At 48.1% G+C, this 15,700-nt stretch overlaps 1 protein-coding gene across 1 annotated transcript in view; it reads left to right on the forward strand.

Annotated features, from left to right (window-relative positions):
- Positions 1–15,700, forward strand: part of MYO1D (myosin ID) — a 133,508-nt gene that overhangs the window by 95,262 nt on the left and 22,546 nt on the right. The window contains exons 18-20 of the mRNA XM_061555817.1: positions 2,867–3,090; positions 10,170–10,314; positions 12,037–12,141. Coding sequence (XP_061411801.1) covers positions 2,867–3,090; positions 10,170–10,314; positions 12,037–12,141 — 474 coding nt within the window. The remainder of the gene's footprint in view (positions 1–2,866; positions 3,091–10,169; positions 10,315–12,036; positions 12,142–15,700) is intronic.

Genomic DNA, 15,700 nt, shown 5'->3' on the forward strand with positions numbered 1-15,700 from the left:
ATTTAAACATTTGGAACCGAACCTGCGTCACGGAAATTCGCGATGCCAGTTGTAAATACTCTTGGGTTCTTTCGGTAAAGTCACGTAGGTAGACCCAATAACAGATCGCGACGTTTCGATCGCAACGCAAGCGACCGTCTTCAGGTGAGACAGAAAACCGGCTGCGAGGCACGGCGTTATATAGACCCGGGATGGGAGGGGGGTAAGATTGAGTTGTGAATAGTTGCCACCGCCACCACCTTTCTTCTCTCTTTCCCCTGCAAAGATTTGTACGGAAGCCATCCCTCTCCCAATCTTCAGTCGCTCGTTTAGCGGCGAGTGAGCGGGCCGTTACAAATTCAGCCGGCACCTATAAATGGGTCGCACTGGTTGCGGACAAAAGAGCGCTCTTGCGTACGCGGACAGTCTGCCAGCTGCGTTGAGCAATGGACAATCAAGGGCATCTTCAGACTGCAATGCAGAAAGTTAACAAGGAGGATGTTTTGCTTTCAGAACCGATGTCTTTTTGTTTTGAGTAACGAGGATAGGGTTGCACGCGGTGACCTCTACGAAGCTCTTCCAAGGCCACTGTGCTCTCACCAAATTAGATTTTAATAATATAATCTGTACGCCTCCACGAACACGAGTTCTCACTCTCTGCGCCAGTTCACTGCTTGTTGTCTTGTGGTGACATAAGAAGTGATTGAAGTCTGTTTTTTTACATTATATTTACCGGCTACGCATGCCTTGTTGTGTTTTGATGTGTGTGTGTATTCATGTGTGTGTGTATTCATGTGTGTGTGTGTATTCATGTGTGTGTGTATTCATGTGTGTGTGTGCATTTGGGGAGCGGTAGTGTAGCGGTTAGCGCGCTGCGCTATGAACCCAGTGACACGGGTTCGATTCCCGCTCACTGCCAACATCAGTGACAATTATCTGAACCGGTCCCGGGCCTCCCCTAGGTCGACTCAGCCTCAAATGAGTACCTGGTGCGGTGTGTAAACATTGCCACTAGGGAGAAAAAGGCGGTCGGGCTTGGTGCTGGCCACCCACCCCCTCGTGTACCTTTCCGGCCTTCATAGGTGCTCGCTAACAGCACTTGCCCCTACAGTCTGTTAAGGCTATACAGGGGATCTTTGTATTTGTTGTGTGTGCATGTGGGGAGCGGTAGTGTAGCGGTTAGCGCGCTGCCCTACGAACCCAGCGAGCCGAGTTCAATTTCCGCTCACGGCCAACACCAGTGACGATTATCTGAACCGATCCTGGGCATCCAATAGGTCGAGTCAGCCTCAAATGAGTACCTGGTGCGGTGTGTAAACATCGCCACTGGGGAGACAAAGGCGGCCTGGCGTGGTGTTGGAAGCCACCCCCTCGTGCCGTGCCGGCCTTCATAGGTGCTCGCTAACAGTACTTGTCCCAACAGTTTATTACAGGCTATATGGGTGATCTTTGTCTTTGTGCAAAGTGCACCGAGCACGGCACAAGCACCGTGGTGACGTCACCACCACTTAGTGGTGGTGACGGTTGTTGTGTGTGTGTGGAACAGTGACAGAGTGGTTAGCACATTGCGCTACCACCTGAATTTGATTCCCGGCCATGGATATCATCAGTGTACATGTGAACCAGATCATTCCTGGGCCTCTCCTAGGTAGACTGAGCCAAAAATGAGGGGCACTGTGATGACGAGGTGTTAACTGCCTCGCCTGGTATCCAGGAGGTTGTGGGTTCGATTCCGACCCTGACGCCTGCTGTATATTTGGAGTTTGCTTGTTCTCATTGTGGTCGAGTGGATTTTTCTCCGGTTCCTCCGGTTTTTCCCTCCACATTTAAAAACAACGTGCGTTTAGAGTATTTGGTTGCTAAACAATTTCCACGTCATACGCCGCTTTGTTGAGCTATCATGTATGATGCCCAGGTCACTTCTGAAAAATAGCTATATAGCTCAGTGGGCCTTAACTAATCAAAGAGTTCTGTATATTAAGTTGCTCAAGGGTCCGTGTTAACCCCTTTACCTGCAACATACATGAATTGAAGAACACGGATAGGTCATACGTGATGAAATGCAGGTGCAGTGATCTGCAGAATGTATATTAATTGAGGTGACCAGGTGGTACGGAGGACAGATCGCTGAGCCGGCACGGTTGGGTTTGAATCCACGTCGCCTCCTGTGCTTAAATCGGATCCTCAAGTGCATTGAGTTAGTAGTCTCAGACTGGTCACCAATGACTGCACAAAATATACCGGCACGTAAAAATAATGTGGCTTTGCTAAATTTCAGTTTCCGAGTACTAAAATGTCCACGTGAATTTCAAGAGACAAACATTGCTCTCATATGGCAGGGCGGTTGAGAAAGCACTGCACCCTACCGTGTAGAGCAGAGGTTACTTGGTTGGAACTCAGAGGTAGTGCTGTCATATCCACCTCCAGGAGCCTTTCTCTCACATGGAGGTTTTGCACTTCTCTGCGAGAGATCCAAATGGGTTAGACGTCTCACTGCATGATACCTATAAATCAGGATACAATTTGAGAAACAGAACTTAAAAAGAATATATTAAGTGAGGAATCATTGCGTAGTTATACCCCTACACCAAATACAACAGTGCTTGGTGTCTCTGAGCTCATGCGGCCCTTCTGGATCGCCTCGCACGAGCTAGGCCGTCTGTGATCACAGCCCCTGCTGGCTAGCTCCAGTACAACGTCGTCTGAAGACACTGCCGTGGAGGCTTTTGCGGTTGTGCTGCGTAGCTCTCCGATGCGTTTTCAGGTTGTTCCACGCATCATTCGGCATGACGATACCTGCCGGGGAAGCCTCGTATGTGTGTACGTCCCCCCCCCCCCCCCGATCGCCGCGTCGTAAACCTCCCGTGCGGTCCGTTGTCCCATGCAGCTGTGGCGCGGCGCCCTGGCCCGCCGGCGGTACACGCGCACGATCGCCGTGTACCGCATCATGGCGGCGTACCGGCGCTACAAGGTGCGCTCGTACGTCCTGAAGCTCACCAACGCCTTCCAGGGCGTGCAGAAATCCCGCGAACTCGGCAAGGGCGTGAGGTGGCCCCCGGCCCCCGTCGTGCTGCAGACCTTCGAGCAATACGTCCGTCTCATCTTTCGACGGTGAGCGAGAGATCGTCACACTTGTGCGCGCCACACCACCACATCACCGCCGAGGCCACCAACGTCGTCATTATCACTACTGCTGTTTTCACTACTACTACTATCATCATATTCGCCACCACCACCACCACATCCACCAAACCACTATACTCATCTCTACCACTACAATCACCATACACTATCATTATCTCCATCACCACCACTGTCATTATTTACTGCCATTGTCATGTTGTTGTTGTATTCCTTGCACTTTCTGTTTATAGGTGGCGTTGTCGCCACTTTGGAAGGGTTTAGCCAGAGATCAATAGATTTAACTTTTGGTCTGCGTTTTGGGCAACTGAGAAAATGGGATACGTCTTATGGCGCTGCTTGACACAAAGGGCAGAAGTTTGCGGCGTTGGGGTGGATTCGATTTTGGTAATCGACGAGCATGGAGCAGTAACCTGAACGGAGTTGAGCCAGTTTTGTGCGAGTTGCCCGGGTCAGGGATTTTTCGTTGTCTGCTATGGGTGGGGGCCAACCCCCTAGCACGACATTGGGGGCTTGTGTAGGTGTTCAGGCAGTGCATGGTGGCAGCGGTGTGCAAGTGGTTCAAAATTGATTTGGTGGTGCGATTTGGTGGAAGAGCGTTTCAAGTAGATTGAACGTTGGCAGAGCTGAATGAAAGCAAGGTGGATTTCATTTTCTTAGCAGGTGCAGGGGCTTTGAGTAGCTTTGTGCAAGGATGCGTTGTCGAGTGGCATGAAGCCAGATATTGATCGGTGAGAAGCTTGCAGTGTTCTTGAATCGGAAGAACTTTGGTTTCTTGGTGGAGATGGTCAATGGGTGCCATGAGGTGACATCCTGTGGCTAGGCGAAGTGCCTGGTATTTGGCGGTTTGGAGTGTTTGGAAACCTGTAGAGGAGAGGTTTGGGCACCAAATGGGACTGGCATAATTGATGACGGGACGTCCAATGGCGTTGTAGGTTAGGAGTAAAGTCTCCTCTTGTTGACCCCAAGATGTGCCGGCTAAAGCTCGTAAGATGTTATTTTGTTTGTTAACTTTTGCATGGACGTTTCTGTCGTGTTGAGCGAAGCTGAACATGGTGTCAAATGTTACACCTATAATTTTTGGGGTTTTTGCTAGTGGGAGGCGTTGGTTGTTTATTATGACGTTGGGATGTAAGTTGGCTTGATGAGGATATTGTGTGAAAAGGGTGATTGTTGATTTGGATGTTGAGAGTTGAAGCGATCTATTGGCTAGGAAAGTGCTGAACCGTTTTAGATAGGAGTTGATGGAGTTTCCATTTTGGGCATATTTTGATTAGAAGTGTAAACTGTGATGTCGTCGGCATAGCTGACTACCTGTACTCTTATTGGAGAAGAGCTGTTGTTGTTGAGTGTGCAGGGCGAAAGCCATGTTGGTGACATGATAAGAGGTAAATTGGTGGTGATGATTGGAAGGATGAGGGCCTCTAAAATCTTGATTGATGGGCAAAGTAGGGAAATCGGCCTGTAGGACGTTGCTTAATTTAGGTTTTTGCTGGGTTTTGGAAGTGGGATGATTTTCGATGATTTCCAGATGGCCGGAATGAGGTTGCAATTTTGAGTGAGGCGTTTATGATGGAGGTGAGAAACTTTATGTCAACGGGGCCGAGGTGTTTGAGGTGGGGCATAGCTATGCCATCGGGGCCAATTGTGGGATAATTTTTGGCTTTTTTTATCGCTAGTTTCACCTCTTCAAGGCTAAATTGGGGGGGGGGGGCGTTGTTTTGAAGTAGTTCCTTGATTTGACGGATTTTTTGACGGGTGGATTTATTGGAAGAGCATGGGACAACTGATGAGAAAAGTTTGTTGAAGTGTTTGGCGATGTTATTGTTGTTTATTACGGATTTGTTGCTGAATGTGATTGCACAATTGAGTGGCGGTCTGGAGTGTCTGTCTAAGGCTTTGATGGTCTTCCAAAGTTTTGCTGAGTTTTGGCGGTGGTAAAAAGATTAAACTAACTCGTGCCAGCGTTCTGTTTTGGCTTGATTGATTAGCTTTGTGATTTCATTATTGAAGGCTGGGATTTGTGATGTAGGATTTTTAGTTCTTATAGTGTGTCCTTGGTTTATTAGCGTTGATGCTTCTTTATGGAGGCAGGGAAGGTGTTGCTTGTAGCAACCTGCCGGGATGGTGTGCTTGGTGGTAGTTGCGATGATGTTTATGAAAATATTTTCAGAGTTATGTGCGAATGTGTGGATATAGTGGATGTCTGCGAATAATGCTTCTGATTCTGAAGTAAAAAGTGGCCAGTTGGCGGTTTTTAGGAGTTTTAGAAGGCTTGGCGGCATTGAGGGTCAACACAATAGGTCAGTGGTCGGATCCAAGGGCCGTAAAGACTTGCCAGTCGATTGATGAAAGGAGGTTTCCTGACGCTATTGAGATATCTGGTGAGGATGAAGGGCCAGATGACGGAACACTGGTTTGATTCTTTTCATTGAGTACCCCATAGGGGGAGCCGTTCAAGATATTGGCAATGAGGTCACCACGTGCATCCGAAAGGGAAGAGTGCCAAAGTCTGTTGTGGGCGTTGAAATCTTCAATAACAATTGAGTCGTTGTTTGGTAAAAGTCGATTCATATTGAAGTGATAGTTGCGAGGACAAGTACTGGTCGGTGGGATGTAAACGTTGATTATAGTGAGTGTGCGTAGATGGGATTTGATACGGACGCTTAAGACTTCTGTGGTGATATCAGAAGGAGGCATTGGGATTTTAATTTCTTCAAATTGAATGCTGTTATGGATGAGGAAAGCTAGACCGCCACCAGCTGTTGGTCGGTCTCGACGGCGGAAAGTGAAATTTAGAAAGTTGGGCGGGCGAGAAGTGGATTTGAATTTTGTTTCTTGGACGGTGGCTATATTGATGAGTTTTGTTGTAGAAAGGTGTTGAATTCAAGAGATTTGTTGTTGAGGCCGTTGATGTTTAGTTAAATAATGTTAGGTCGTTTTTGTTGTGGACGTTTTGTTCTGGTTGAAACGATGGTTGCTATGGATGAGGTGGTGGTGTTAGTGTGGTTGTGCAAGGTGGAGTTGTTGGAGTGGATGATGTACAATATTTGCAGAACCAGCCGGAATTTGAGCTGGGGATGCGGGCTAAAGTAGTGCAATGTTTGTGGTACCAAGCTTTACAACCGTTGCATTGGATAGAATTTGCATTGGCGTTCTTGCCGCAGCCGCCACAAGGAAAAAACGGGTCTGGATTCAATTCGACGTCCCCAGCAATAATGAGAAGCCAGCTCCAGTATGCCAGGAGGCCTGGGCTGGCTGGCGAAAAAACAGGAAAGTGCGAGGGGTGATGTTGCCATTTGCAAGTGCTTTCGTAATACTTGGTCTCTCCACTTCGAACAAGCAGCAGCATCATCACCATCATAACTACCATCTTTACGTCCTCCATCATCATTTATCATCAACATTACTGATCCTGCTATAATTACCACTACTGTCATGACCACCATTATAATATACTCATAATCGTCATCATCACTATCATCACTACTGCCACTTTTACCTTTTACCACCACTATTACTGCCACTGCCACCATTATGATCGTCATCACTGACAAACAACATCCTCATGACCGACATTCTGACTCTCATCTTTGTCCTTGCTGAAGATTGCTTTCAGCGCATATACTGAGCTGCATTTACACGTTTCATGCCCCAGGAATGATCAAATTTAAAAAAGAAATTGCTCCACAGTTTCCAGATAATACCAAGACAAATTGATTACCCGATTGATTTTGGAGGCCAAAAATAACATTTCCCCTTCCTCAAATCAAATCAATTCCGCTGCTTGTGAAATGACATTCTAGGTTGAGCATCCTCGTGGCCTGTGTGTGTGTGTGTTATCGTTAACTCTACGAGTCTCTTAGCCGAGTGCTGGAGTCTCCTGTATCGTGCACGTCATGCTGGCCCCGTATTTGCCAGTCTAAAAACTAAACAATTTTAGATTTTACCAGGTCAGGCCCACTGAGCTATGCAGCTCTTTTTCAGAAGCGACCTGGCCACAAATGACAGCTTAACGAAGTGGCTTATCACGTGGACATTTATGGCGGTAAAATACTCTAAACGCATGTTTCTAAAATGTGGAGGTAAAAACCGGAGAACCCGGATAAAAACCCACACGACCACGGGGAGAACATGCAAACTCCACATAAATAAGCATCAGGATCGAACCCACGACCTCCTACATTCCAGGCGAGCTAGTTAACATTTCACCACCGCGACGCCCTAGGGACAGCCACAAACAGCTTTGGGAGACACTACACATTTTATAGAGAGGAATTAACCTCCCTTACACTGGCGTCAATGCATTACAATGGGGTAGCCATTTTATGCTGCTTTGACAAGAGGAAGAGCCGATGACCAAAGTACCCAGCATGCACCTGTCCTCGTCAGATCTCGGAAACTAAGCAGGATTTAGCATCCCCGTGTCACGCTAGGACGAGCAACCACCGCCACGCTCATCACGTTGCCATAGGCGGCGACGGGGGAGGGGGGGCTGCTCTACGTAGTGGGCAGCAGAGAGTGCAGATTAACCGATTGTCGTGCTATACTTCTATGCGCTCGCGGCTGTGCTCACCGGCTTCATTCAACTCGCACTGACCAGAGTGGTGAAGTATAATTAAACAACCCCCCCTCCCGCCCCCACGTGATTCTCTCGCAAGGCGATTTGCCGCGTGAGAATCGTCAGGCCTCTTCCTTACAGTGAAACGAGCGCCGTCGGTCTTTCATTAAACTGACGGCGCTGCAGCTGCAAAGACAAAGAACCCCCGTATAGCCTTTAGCATACTGTTGGGGCAAGTGCTGTTAGCGAGCACCTATGAATGCCAGCACGGCACACGTAGGGGGTGGGTTGCCAGTACCAAGCCCGGCCGCCTTTATCTTGCCTCACGCGTGCCACACGCTTGGACATGCGTGAGGGCACGGGGCATACACGGCCGTGCATTCGCACTTTGACAGTCGTCTCTAATTCTGCTCAGCGTCGAGCTGTGAAAACACTCTTCACTGTGTTAGGTTTTTTGAAGCCGGTAATGAGACGGTAGCGCATCGCTGCCTGTAACATGGCTATGGGATTTCTGAAGCAATAAAGCGACTTCCTGCACCGTCGTGTAGACACGGCTTAGAGGGTGGCTGGAGCATTGGTGCGGTTTGTTAGCACTTTGCTATGAACCTGGTGACCTGAGTTTGATTCCTAGCCACGGCTAACATCAGTGGTGAGTGATATCGATGAACCGGTCCTGTTAGTGGAATAATTCACACAACCGTCATGATATGAAGTTCAAAATTCTGAGCCAACTATAAATAGTAGTTTAGCCTAAACTAACAACCACGAAAAAAAGCCACCAATGGTGTTGATACCATGATGCCCGTTATAGGCAAGGTGCACTCAGAGGTCTTGTGGTCTTGTTGATGGTCATGGACACACATGTAGTGGCGTAACGCTCGCAGGGTTTGCAAACAACGGTTGCATTATGTGCGGGGTTGCAGATAGTGAGGTCAGCTAAGGCTAAGCAGGTGCAGGCGGGTGGCCTGGGTGACAGCAGACAGAGAGACGCCAGCAATTAGGGAAAGAGGCAGTGATTGGCTGGCTGCAAATGCAAACGCGGAGAAGGCGCCACGGTGGCGAGAAATAGTGGCGATAAGGGGGAGAACACGTGCGTGAGGTGAGGTGTGGGGAAGACGCCGGCTCAATGAGGGCCATCTGGGGGCACTTAATGAGGAGGGGGATAAAAGGGGAACGTGTGAGGCAGAGGAGTTGAGTTGGTTGGAGTGAAGACGCGAGTGAATTGAAGAGAAGTCCGGGACCCCGCTCTCCACACCTCGTCCTCTGCAGCGGTGTTGGCTGATCCCCCGCTGGAGGCACGGGCGAGGTTGGAGGAGTGAGGGTAGACAGTCTAGCAGTAGAGAGGCTAGCGGACTCCTAAGTGTGAGTGTGATGAGGCTAGCAGTAGAGAGGCTAGTGGAGTGTATAGTGAGAGTTTGGCAGTGGAGAAGCTAGCAGAGTGTATAGTGAGAGGCTGGCAGTGGGCAACGTCGGCTAGCGGAACAAGAGAGATCGAGCGGAGGAGCGTGGCGGACGAGCAGTACAAGAGGAGGAGTTGCGACGGAGACGCGTGGTGTTGAGCGCGAGGAGTTCTGTACGAATAAAGTGACACTGGAAAAAAGAAGAAGTTGCCCGTGTGAAATAGCACGACTACACACAATAAGAGATCACGGATTAAGTGTACCTGCAGCATATCCAGTTTCTAAGCGTGTTACAATTCTGGGAACACGTGATAGCAAACACAGAGAGCCATGCGGACTGTTGGGGCGATTGCAATTAGCGAGTACCTGTAAAGGCTGGCACCATGCATGAGAGAGTGACGTGGCCACCATCACGGCCGACCGCCTTTGTCTCCCTGGTGTGGATGTTTACACCATGCAACATTTATTAATTTGAGGCTGGGTTGACCCAGGCGAAGCCCAGGACCAGATGTTATTCGACTCCCCACTAACTGCTGTATGGCTGCTGCTACCCATGCGATGACATACACACCCACATAAAGACAAAGAACCCCCGTATAGCTTTAAACAGACTGTAGGGACAAGTGCTGGTGGCGAACACCTAGCTATGAAGGCCGGCATGGCACATGAAGGGGGGGGGCAGGTGACCAGACCCACGCCCGGTCGCCTTTGTCTCCCGAGTGGTGATGTTTACACACCACTCCAGGTACTAATTTGAATCAGAGTCGACCTAGGGGACGCCCAGGACAAGTTCAGATAATTGTCACTGGTGTTGGCCGTGAGTGGAAATCAAACACGGGTCACCTGGTTCGTAGCACAATGCGAACCATTGTATAACCACCGCTTATACGGTGCACACACAGACGCACACGCAAACAACACACGTGCAGTTCTTGAGCACAAAGCTGTGCCCGGTGCATCAATTTGCCGCACAGCTAACAGCTCACTCACAGGAGGGCGAGTTAGGCGGTCGATGTTCCTGCGAATTGCTCGCCGCGGTCCCTACCCCCCTCCCCTCCGAGCTCCTCGCCTCTTTCGTCTCCTGGCAGATGGAGAGCCAAGAAGATCCTGGCGGTCGTGCCCCCCGCTGACCTTCCACAGCTGCAGGCGAAGGTGGCGGCCAGCGACGCGCTGGGAAGCAAACGGCGGAACTGGGGCCTCCAGGATCGCTGGGAGGGCAACTACCTGGCCTCGGTATGGAAGCGGCTCTTGTGCCACCACCGCCACCACAAGCGGCAGGACGACCCACGGTGTCCTCGCGTGTTGAGTTGACGCAGGCGAAGCCCAGAATCAGATGTGATTCAACTCTCCACTGTTTTTAGCCGTGGTCAAAGCACAGCGCGGCAACCGCTGCACCGACGCTGTCCACACAAAGACAAAGGTCCCCCCTATAGCCTTCAACAGACTTGGGGGAAGTGCTGTTAGCGAACAGAGGAGGACGTGCCGTCATCTGTTAAGGCTATACGCGGCGTCGTTGTCTTTGATGTATTAACCCATTACACATGACAACCTACCAGCAAGCCTCGACACTTCACTTTACCCTAGAGTGCAAACAGCCTGGCGCAAGAATTGTGGTGATGTCACCATCGCTTATTGTTGTATATTGTCTTGTACAATTGTTTTTATAACATTGCACGCGCACGTGCGCACGTGTGTAGGTGTTTTGTTGCACACGTGCGCGCGCGTGTGTATGCGTTTCGTTTCTGCACACGTGCGTGTGTGTGTAAGTGTTTTGTTTCTGAATACGTGCACGCGCGTGTGTAAGTGTTTTGCTTATGCACTTCACGTGGCCTCAAGGTGCACATGGCCTGGCACAAGCGTCGTGGTGACGTCACCGCCACTTAGTGGCGAATGGCGGTTTTTGTTGTTGTTTCTGCACACGTGCACGTGGGTGTGGGATATCCTACGTTAGTTTTCTAACGCGACGTGAAGCAGAATTGAGTGAAGGGTGCCGTGTACACATGGCGGCATGTGTTTGTAGCATGTGTACATGGACGTTTTCATTTCCTTGCCTCTTCACTTTGGTGTCTCGAAGCTGGCGCATAACAATCTTGATGACCGTGTTTACTTTGATTGTTGGCTCCTCAATCGTCGCGATGCTTACCACTGAGCGCCCGTAGCTGAACGTCCATTCCTAACGGCCACCATCACGGATGCGCTGACTGAACAAGGGCTGACCTTGGAACTTTAATATCCCAAGGGCGCTTTTCATCCTTCCTCTGACAGCGGTGTTCAGTTTTTCCTGTCACTTGAGGGATGTGTGCTGCCCCTTTGCTTATTTCGTTTGTTTATTTTGTTTCCTTGGATCGCAGGAGTATATTTTCTTTTTCATGATCGTGAGTAATGTCGTTTATCTCTAACCCCGGCGCAACTAGATGGCTTTGAGGTCAATGATTATGAGGGAGTGTGAATTACTCTGGCCGTGCCGGTTTCCCCAGTTGTGCAGTGCAATTCTCTGTAGAGATTTCGGACAGTGCCGTGCGCTGCTCGGCGGCGTGATGTCCGACGTTCCGCGCTGCTCTCCACGTGCTGGAGGCTTCTTCAGGAACTGACTTGACTCGACTGAATTGATTCAACTCCTTGAAGAAGCTCCCAGCATGTGGAGCGAAACGTCGGACCTGTACCCAACGACTGTATAATTGGAGTTTCCATGTTCTTCTCGTGGTTGGATTGATTTCTCTCCGGGTCCTCCGCTTTTTCCCTTCACATAAAAAAACATGCATTTTGAGTATTTGGCTGCTATAAATTTCCACGTGATGAGACACTTCGCTGAGCTATCATTTGTGGCGAGATCGCTTCTGAAAAAGAGCTACGTAGCTCAGTGGGCTTCACCTGGTTTGAGAAAAAAAAAGTTTTTCAGTTTTACACGGCATGAAAGCGCGCCGCGGAGCTAACGAGGGAACGGTGTTCCTGCAGATGAAGGAGAACAACACGAGGATGACATACTTCACCTCCGCGGCTAACGAGCTCAAGCGCAAGGACAAGTACACTCGTACGCTGTTCTCCTGCCACGTGCGCAAGGTGCCTCTTCCCCCCATCCTCCACGACCCCAGCACCCCATCGCCGCCCTCACCTGTGGAATCTCTTTGTCATTTTACTTTTGCGATTTTCCTTCACGTAGGTGTTTTTTTTTACGAAAAGGCAGGATTTTCTTTTCCAACCCAGCGGCCGTCCTGGTTAATACCGCGAGCGTGTTAACCGTAAATACTATTACACGCTGTCCGCTTCACAGCGGACCTTAAAGATCCCGTGATGTCATTCGCAACATTAGGTCGTTGTGTGCTGTTGTAACGGTCCAAATTTGCCCAATTTAGAAAAATGCCACCGCAAATTTCTCAATTGGAAAAACCACATCAAATAATCATCCTCTACCTGCAGACTATACCCATCTGTAATACAGTGCACCACGTTGGAACAAATATAAAATGCTTAATAATTGTTTATTATTATTATTGCTATTCACAGATGGGGATTGTCTGCCAGTAGGGGGAAATGTTTCCTAGACATCTGTGAAAAAGAGCTTTATAGCTCATCAGATTCCTCCAGTAGAAATAAATATTTTGATTCTGTTGCTATGTGGTTTATTTTTACCCATTTGAGTGATTTTTGCAGGTACAATTTCTTATTTGAACCTTATGGCGGGACCCTGGGTTCCCGAATAAACAAAATCCTAATTAATAAATTTATTTTGTACCCATTTGAGTGATTTTTGCAGGTACAATTTCTTATTTGAACCTTATGGCGGGACCCTGGGTTCCCGAATAAACAAAATCCTAATTAATAAATTTATTTTTGGTGTCTCCGTTCCACCGCGCACATAAACGCCACGACCCACCTGGCGCGGATCATTCTGTTGTCATGTCGTGTCCAAGCGCAGCGAGGACGAATGCGCAGAACAGCTGAACAAGTGAATGCACTCCGTGCTGGGGTATGGGCAGAATCATAAGTCTTATACAAAGCTGCTCAAACTGCCTACATGCCTTAAGTCCTTTATTTGTCATAACGGTATGCATAATACAGTGAAACTGCTCTCTTCATTATTATTGACCTACCAATGTCTGCAGCCAGGATCAATCGATGACAATACTATTACCTGCAGATATTTAACAAATGAGATGCGTTTCACCGTTAATTCCTCCTGTTTGATAATACTTCTCTTGTCTGTATGCATATGTGCAGATAGGTTTTTTTTTGCGGTTAATCCATAGTCCCCACATACCGCTCGTATTAATGCGGATAAGAGGAGCGGCGACCCACTACTCTGTAGAGTAACACTGGTACAAACACTTGTTAAAAGATGAACAATGCATTGAATACGCGTACTATTTTACATACTGTTTACAAAGTGTGTTCACAAATCCACACGAAGAAAAACGATGATTGACATGCGGGTTTAAATAAATAAATGTCGATAGTGTATTTAAATAGAACCACTGAAGGTAAGTAGTTTTAAAGGCATAGTTTAACAAAGACAACACTTGCCACCATCCTTCATACCCATTGGTGAAAAAGAGAAAAGTTTTTGTTGACATTATATATGTTTATGCGAGAGCCGGGGGCTTTTGGGAACCCGGGGTCCCGCCATGAGGTTCATTTGCTAAATGTAGATCGTGACGCCAGTCCATACGACTTACAATGTCTATTGTAGGATATTTGATGTCCACTGTGAAGCAAATGGCAAATATTAATGGGTAACACCCCCGCAGTATTAACCAGGCGGACCCGAACTGCGAATGTATACAACAAGTGACAAACGCGAATACACACAATCACCAAGACTTACCACTCTTCAGCAGTCAAATTAACACGTAGGCTTTCGCGACCAATATTATTCATAATATAGGTTTTTGGGTCAGATCGCGTTATTTATAAATGTGTCGTAAACCTCCATCACCCGACACGGTCAAACAGTAAAAAATGTGTCACGTTTTTCAAAGGACAAAATAATTCACTTCTTTAGCCCACCGGTGTGTTTAAGAGAGAATCAACAGCATTTTAAAATTTGAGTAGTACGACGTTTCGCGGATAATTACAATCAGCTTCATCGGGCAGGAATGGCGAAGCTCTCCTGTTTCTTCCGGTCTTAAATAGAGCAGCATCAGGGTGACGTCACCATTTAGTCCTTCAACAGTGTTAATACCAGAGTGGGTTCACAATGCTTTTCTGCCGAATAAGCCCTCTCAGCTGAATTTGACAGCGTTCAGTACAACAGCATATTTTTACATCTTTTTTTTCCCATTATGGGTTTTTTGCCGGAAACACTGTCGACTGAGATGAAACCGTTAATCTGCTGAATGTGGGAGGCTCCTTTGATTGGCAGCCCTACGATTCACAAAGATGCACGAAGGTTCTCCGTTAATAATGTAGGAGTTCTTGGTATAGCTCCAGGACTGAGTGGCCCCGTGACGTGTTGGGGGGAGGGGGGGGGTAAAGCAGTGGTCCAAAAATAGAATAAATTCGTTTAAATAAATAAACTAACAAAGGAGTAAAGACGTTCACATTTTTTAAAGATGATTTAGCGCTCCAACTGCCTTCGCTTGAATGTGTTGTATGGATTGCACGAGTGGTTAAAAAATAAAGTCCTAATTTGCTAGTACATTCATCTTTGAATCAGTACAGTTGACTCAAATTTCTGTTACATGGCTGTGAGGAGCCATTGTTCGGATTTAATTGCATTTTCTGAAATGTTAAAGCTCCCCCCACGGTTAGGAGGTGGTGGAAAATATCGATTAGATTCACCGTTGCTTTGAATGGTATTTGGCATTTCGCGAGGCTGGTAAGCGTAACAGGCAGGGCATGAACAGTAATGGGCATGTGACTCACGCGAACGTCAATGTAAATGAGTGGTGTTGGGTTTGCTCACAGTGCGTCACGCACACCCACACACGGTACATGCAGTCTAAGTAGACTGCAGTCTAAGTAGACTGCATGTACCGTGGGTAACAATTTCAATCGCTGAGCTGATACGTGTCCCTACATTTCTAGAACCACGTCTCTTGATCAGGGCACGGCGGAGGGAAAGAAAGGGCCCAAGCCACATCTTCTCCCATTCCGATGATGTAGGCGTACAACATCAGTTTTTCTTCCGATGACGTACGTGCATGCCGTACATCATAAAAACGAAACCAGAAGAAAAGCTAAAATAGAATAACTTTATCGATACCGAGGCTCCCACAAGGCCATGCGGGAGGGCGTATGGCACAGTTTGGTACCAGCTGTCATAGAGTGCGGTCGTGTCGCTAGAGTTCTCTGCGGTGAGTGCAATGTCTTTCAAAACAATGACGCTACGCCCTCTCGAAATAAAATTAACGCTGAACGGCTTGGGCGTTCCGAGATTCAGCGGGAAAGGGGACCCCCACCCTGCAACTTTCAGACGTCTGGGAATGGGAAAGGATTAACGTCATGTCACCGAATGAGGCTCAATTCTGTGCCCCGTGCTCTCTATCGTTGTGATCCAGTTTCCCGTTTGTATTTTTACTGGTGTGGACTCGAGTCATGTGACTTGGACTCGAGTCAGACTCGAGTCATGAATTTGATGACTTCAGACTCGACTTGGACTTGCATAACAATGACTTTGTCC

The sequence above is a fragment of the Lethenteron reissneri genome, chromosome 21 (genome assembly GCF_015708825.2).
Source record: "Lethenteron reissneri isolate LAM-NWPU_2019-01 chromosome 21, ASM1570882v1, whole genome shotgun sequence".
NCBI lineage: Eukaryota > Metazoa > Chordata > Hyperoartia > Petromyzontiformes > Petromyzontidae > Lethenteron > Lethenteron reissneri.